General features: G+C 47.2%; 1 protein-coding gene across 1 annotated transcript; it reads right to left on the bottom strand.

The window, feature by feature from the left end:
* Positions 1-1,208: 1,208 nt before the first annotated feature.
* LOC308691804 (gamma-crystallin M2-like) lies at positions 1,209-2,038 on the bottom strand (the record flags this gene model as incomplete). The annotated part of the gene is made up of 3 exons (XM_081367365.1): positions 1,209-1,481; positions 1,684-1,926; positions 2,033-2,038. 3 exons carry the CDS (start codon positions 2,036-2,038, stop codon positions 1,209-1,211), a joined length of 522 nt encoding a protein of 173 aa, XP_081223491.1.
* Positions 2,039-6,985: the final 4,947 nt, after the last annotated feature.

The following is a 6,985-nucleotide window of genomic DNA, read 5'->3' as shown; positions in this document are numbered from 1 at the left end:
TATCTTTCTTTATAAATATAATAAAACTAAAGACTTTTTGGAGATATGAAGGATGCAATATTACTCTATAGGTACTCAAGATTAACAGGAGATTGAGTGAAAATGAGCATTTCAACCCCCCCTTTAATATAAACAGTCACTGAAAAAAACAGTATTGAAACGCTCGGCCCCCGAAGCAAAAAGCTGAAGTGCAATCGCACCTACTGCTCATTATATACCCGTGCTGCGTGGCTGAACAGCTGATGCAAATGATTGCACGCCAGTGTGCATTGGCTTGTTTAGTTTCACTTGAAGTAGATTGGCCTCTCTAGCGAGATTCCAGCAGGCGTAATGATATGACGCAGCACCTGAAAATAATCCCCAGCTCGTCAACTTCCAACGTGGCCGGGACTAAGTTTGTCTAACCTATTAGACCTATTTTCAGGCGCTGCGTCATATCATTACGCTTGCTGCACTCATGGTACGGCAGCAAAGTTTCTTGATTATTACGCAGGAATGAGAGTATAGTTCCTAGCCATATCAGCCTAGAAAATCGCAACTTTTCATTTTCCGTCGGTCTTAGTACACGATGTAACTACAGAAGAGTCAAGTTTTAAATAGGAAAAATATCGAAACTCTTTGGTCATTTTTTTGAGAGAGATGCTAATTGTCTTGTCCGATTCAATGATCTATGCTAAGCTATGCTAAAAGTGGTACCGCCAGACCCGGAGATCGGCTGAATGGATTCGAAAACGGTAAAACTCAACTGTTTAACTCTGGGGGAGTTGTAAAATGAGCCTATTTCCAAAAAAAGTGGAGTATACCTTTAACAAGCCCAAACCTCAGAGCAAGGTCTAGATTTATATCCCATGCAATGTTGGTATTGGCCTTAAACAATTGCTGTACATTTGGGTCTGGATCAGTTTGTGGCTCATTGCTGTTATATTTCTAATATGAATGATGGAGGAGAAAGGGGAAAGGAGCAGGAAAAGACAACAAGCCAGGACAGGTCACTGTCGATGTTAGAGAACTGCACTGTCGATGTTAGAGAACTGCACTCAAGGCTATGGCTGTCTCGTGAGGTGTATGTGTGTGTGTGTGTGTGTGTGTGTGTGTGTGTGTGTGTGTGTGTGTGTTTTTTGGTGGATTACACATGTAAATATTGGAAATAATGATTATTCAGACAGTTTTATGTTGTAGAGTTATCATTTTATTGAAACATCTGAACACTAGTACCAGGAGTCCATGATACGCCTCATGCTCATGAATCTCATGCCACCCATATTGCTGAAGTTTCTGTACTCTCCAGGCCTGAAGTAGGTCATCTTGCCTCTGTAGTGGGGCTGCTCATACATGAGCCAGTGGCCGTCCATCACATGACAGGACTGGCAGTGAGACATGCGGTAACGGTCCATGATGTTGTCACAGTCATCCATCATCTCATACATCTGACCCATGAAGTTCTCCCTCTCGTAGATCCTCATTCTGTAGGATCCTCTGTGCTGTTGTGGAAGAGAAGTCAGTTATGTATAAATGAATTAGGAAGAACCATTATCACATGTAGTCATAAGTCTAACTTCAACAAAAATCTAGGTCTATCTCACACAGTTTGCCATTCTGATTTCAAAATAAATGGTTTAAATAAATTTAGGACTGTTGTCTAATGTCAGTTAATAAATGCGTCAAGAAGTTCATGGAGCTCACCATAGAGATCATACGACAGGACCTGATGCAGCTGCTCATTCCAAACATGGACATGCAATCAGCGTACTCGCCCCTTCTAAAGAAATACTGATTTCCCATGTAGTTGGGATGATCATACATCATCCAGCATCCGCTGTGCACTCTACAAGAGTGGCAGTGGCTCACGTAGGAGGAGAAGTCACCACAGTCGCCGGTACACTCGTAAGAGCGACCCTGGAAATTTCTTTCTTCATAAAAGGTGACCTGAAATTTTATATAGTTAATCTCTTAGTGGTTTTAAGGGAGGAAAATACCACATTAAAGTAATTTGAGTGAAATTGTATGGATTGGGAGCTGTAATAAAGTTTACCTTCATGGTTGCGCTGTCTGATCCTCAGTAGTTCCACAAAGGAGAAGCTGAAGCTGATTCTGGTTGTTGACTGACTGCTGTCACCCATACCTTTATACTAGACCAAGACTAAAGACTACACAGCACCTATTGTTAGCCAATTCCTGACTGTGCAAGTTGGAATATAGGCCATTCTAGCTAAAGCTTGGTATGTAGATCTTAGTCCTTTCATTTTCGGGAATCTAGCATTTCTTGAGTTTCTAAATTATTATTTTTTTTTTTTCTAAAAGTTTCTAATTTGCTAAAAAAAAAAAATTAAATGCAGAACACTAAGCAAAGATTTAAACAAGGAGTTTCCATTGTTTTGTCTTGTTTCATATTCTTGTTTCTTTTTTTTTATTTTTTTTTTTTATTCCAATACACAAGACTTGGACCATGATGGATCCATTTTTAGTCCAACTGTAATTTGAGAGAAATTCATTTGAGAACATGTGTCATTTTTATTATGTTCCTTCTGGATTCCATTTGAAGTTTTTGTGTTATGTTCTTCATCTGTCTGTTCTAGGTTCACAACCTAATTGTTTAGATGTTTTTTTTTGTTTGTTTTTTTTTTTAGTTTTTTTTTTTTTATGTTATTAGCTGTTGTGTGTAATCATCATGTCTCTTTTGTCTTTATGTATTATTGTTCGGTCTACCTGCATCATTCGGCTAATGATGACGAGTTTGTTTTTTCAAATTCAAAGCACATTATATCTACCACTTGGGTTCAAACTTGCCTTAAGCCTCACCATTGCTCTTTGGCATATAGTGACAAGTTCTCAGTATTTGCAATAGAAGAACAGTTTAATGTGAATAAGTTTAATGTGAATAAACCTTAGATCCATTAGGGACCTTTCTGATGCCAATGATGTTATAATAGATTTAAAAGGCAGATCTTTTACCATAATCAGTTTTTTCTACTGATTGTTTTTAATCATTATGAAGCTGCTTAAATGTATTAATGCTCAAGACGCTTGAGTGTTGAATTTAAGTCACAGTTTATTAAACGATTGGAGATCAATATCATCAAACAGAATTTAGATGACATAAAGCCTCAAAGTTGCAGCTGAATGGATTGCAAAAATAATCTTTCTTGGTTGAGAATTCAAAAGTAGTCATGTACAGGGGTGCCCTTAGGATTTTTGGTACGTAAAAGAAAACGTACTCGGTTACTAATGTAACCTCGGTTCTCTCTAGAAGAGGGAACGAGTATTGCGTAAGTAGCTTACGCATCGGGAAAGTCTTCTTTCTTCGAGATCTGAAGCCAAAAAATTATCCTTAATTTTGTATTCATTGTCAACGCAGTGCAGCAGCCGACAAACCTAGGCAGGCTGTATAAGCGTGCTCATTGGCTGCTCGGCTGCAACTGCTTAAGCCTATCGGTGAGCGCTCTGAACGCGCCCTCCACACCCTTCTAACCGTCAGAATGGGCGTGGCCAGCGTGTATATATTCAGCGCTCACAGGCTAAAATTCTGGTTTTCGCAGTCTGAAGCGCAAAAGCTCGTGGCGCGACACGGCAGGTTACGCTATACTCGTTCCCTCTTCTAGAGAGTACCGAGGTTACATTAGTAACCGAGTACGTTCTCTTACGAGAGGTTCTCTCGTATTGCGTAAGTAGCTTACGCATCGGGAACCCTTTGTCAACGCCGTGAGCGCCGAGCATCCAGCCCATGAATCCCAGGGGAACCGGGGAAAACACTCTGCTGGGAAATGTGGCCGGTCGGAGAGACGGGCCAGCGTAGTACATGCACTTCATGCAGCATATGAAATAGAGCGGCGCGGCCGGTCTATAAACATAACAGTACAAACAGTAGGGCCGGCGGAGCGAGCCCATACAGTACATAAGCACTCATAAGGGTAGGAGAAAACGACATAGTCGGTCTCACATGAAGAGAAAAATTCCCGTGCGGCAGAAAATAATGCGGGCGGCCAGCAGCGCGGGCCAGCACCGATAACAGCGCGTAACGGGAAATAGGAAACAGAACGGATAAGCCGGTCTGAGTCAAACACTTCACCCTGAGTAGTTACCAGAATAGCGCCAGCATATGAACGTAGTCTGCACACGGGAGCTGGGCAGAGCATACATGTCATTTATACCGACAATATTTTTGCCTGTAGGGCAGGAACTTCCAGGTTATAAAACCTCACGAATGTAGACGGGGAGGCCCAGCCCGCCGCCATACAAATGTCGTGGATAGAAATTCCGCTGGACCAGGCCCACGACGAGGCCATGCCTCTAGTGGAATGGGCTCTGATGCCCAGAGGGCACTGCAGGTGTTTGGAGGCATAAGCTGCTGCTATCGCGTCCACTATCCACCTGGACAAGCTCTGCTTCGAGGCGGCAAGACCTTTGGTGCGTCCGCCGAAGGAAACAAAGAGCTGCTCTGAACGCCTGAAAGCGGCGGAGCGTGTGATGTAAACTCTCAGCGCCCGGACAGGGCATAGGAGGTTATCACTGTCCCCACTATCGGATGCTGGCAGAGCCGAGAGGGAAATAACTTGTGCCCTAAACGGGGTTCCAATCGCTTTGGGGATGTAACGTGCCTCGGTCTGAGAATGACTTTCGAGTCATTCGGCCCGAACTCGAGACATGCAGGGCTAACAAATAGCGCGTGCAAATCACCCACTCGTTTGACTGAAGACAGAGCTATCAGAAAAACGGTTTTAAGCGACAGATACTTTAGATCCGCGGATTCAAGCGGTTCAAAGGGAAAAGCCTTTAGGGCCGCCAGGACCAAGGACAGATCCCATGAGGGAACCGAGGGGGGCCGCGGGGGATTCATCCGTCTAGCGCCTCTGAGGAAGCGGATAATGAGCTCATTCCTTCCCATTGCCCGGCCGAGCGTCGTCTCAGCGAACGCTGTAATAGCGGCCACATATACTTTGAGCGTGGAAGGGGATCTGCCCTTTTCCAACAGCTCTTGCAAGAAGGAGAGCACCCGCGGGACCCCGCATGCGCGCGGATCCAGGTTTTGAGTAGCGCACCATTTAGAAAACACCGACCATTTAGACGCGTAGAGCCGTCTCGTGGAGGGGGCTCTCGACTGTGTGATCGTGTTCACGACCCCTTCTGACAGGTCAACGGGTATCCGTTGATCACCCATGCATGCAGCGACCAGCGCTCTGGATGGGGATGCCAGATCGATCCAGCGGCTTGGGAGAGGAGATCCTTTCTCACCGGGATCAGCCACGGGGGTGAGTGCGACAGCCTCACTAGCTCTGGGTACCAAGTTTGGTTTTCCCATCGCGGGGCTATAAGCAGCACTGAGTGGTGCGTTTCTCTGATCCTCGAAATTACCTGTGGCAACAGGGAGATCGGAGGAAAAGCATACAGCGGGAGGCTGGGCCATGTCTGGGACAGCGCGTCCTCGCTCTTTGAATAAAACTTCGGGCATTGAGCATTGTCTTTCGACGCAAAGAGGTCGATTTCCGCTCTGCCGAATAGGCGCCAGAGAAACTGGACTGTCTGGGGGTGCAGAGACCATTCTCCCGGGGGAATGTTGTCCCTGGACAGCCTGTCTGGACCGACATTCAGGTGGCCCGGTACGTGCGCGGCTCTCAGCGAGCGCAGCGAGCGGTAAGCCCACACAAGGAGGCGTTCTGTCAGCCTGCACAGGTTCCTGGATCTGACACCGCCCTGTCGGTTCACATAGGATACCACGGACATGTTGTCCGAGCGGACTAGCACATGGTGATCCCGTATGAATGGGAGGAAGCGCCTGAGCGCGTTCTCGACCGCTATCATCTCCAAACAGTTTATGTGGAGGCATTTTTCCCGGTCTGACCATAGGCCAAAAGCCGGTTTGCCCTCGAACAGAGCGCCCCAGCCTGAGGTGGAAGCGTCCGTCGAGATAATTTTGCGGTGTGAGATAGCTCCCATTGTCACTCACCGCTGGTACCAGTCGGCCGCTAACCAGGGCTTCAGAGCTGAAACGCAGCTCTGAGTCACTCTGATGCGAATACCGCCGGAAGCCCATGCTCTGTGAGGCACTCGGGCATTCAGCCAGCATTGTAGCGGGCGCATTCGTAAAAGACCCAGCCGAAGCACTGCTGCGGCTGAGGCCATACAACCCAGTAGCCTCTGAAATGTTTTGAGAGGTACGGTGCTGCCCGGCCGGAGGGACGCGGCCAGGCGTTGAATGCAACGCGCGCGCTGTGTCGACAGGCGGGCCGTCATCGCTACAGTGTCCAGATCCAAACCCAGAAAAGAGGTTGATTGACTGGGCACGAGCGAGCTCTTGGTCCAGTTGACCGTAAGCCCCAGGCTGTCCAGATGGCTTAGAAGCACTGTTCTGTGGGCGATGAGTTCGGCCTCTGACTGTGCTAGGATCAGCCAATCGTCCAAGTAGTTCAAAATTCGCATTCCCCGACCCCTCAGGGGAGCGAGAGCCGTGTCCATGCACTTCGTGAATGTGCGGGGTGCCAAAGACAGGCCGAACGGCAGGACGGTGTACTGATATACCTGACCGTCGAAGGCGAATCTCAAGAATGGCCTGTGACGGGGTATTATCTGGATCTGAAAGTATGCGTCTTTTAGATCGAGAGATATAAACCAGTCCCTCGGGCGAATTTGCGCGAGGATTTGTCTGGTTGTGAGCGTTTTGAACGGTCTTTTCATAAGAGCCTTGTTCAAACGTCTCAGATCTAGAATTGGTCTGAGAGCTCCGTCCTTCTTGGGAACGAGGAAATAACGGCTGTAAAAGCCCGACTCGCTCATGGAAGGGGAAACCGGTTCTATTGCCCTTTTGCACAGAAGTGTGGCTATTTCTGCTCGAAGTAGATGTGCTACTTCCCCATTCACTCTGGTCTCGACACGCGCTTGAAAGCGCGGAGGGCGGCGAGCGAACTGCAGAGTATAGCCTCGTTTTACTGTGCTCAGCACCCATTCTGACGCGCCTGGAATAGCTTCCCACGCTTTCGCGTGTGCAGCCAGG

This window comes from Scardinius erythrophthalmus, assembly GCF_964197995.2.
Source record: "Scardinius erythrophthalmus genome assembly, chromosome: 6".
In the NCBI taxonomy this organism is placed as follows: Eukaryota; Metazoa; Chordata; class Actinopteri; order Cypriniformes; family Leuciscidae; genus Scardinius; species Scardinius erythrophthalmus.
The sequence above is the reverse complement of the archived record's forward strand: the minus strand, read 5'-3'. Positions and strand labels throughout refer to the sequence as shown.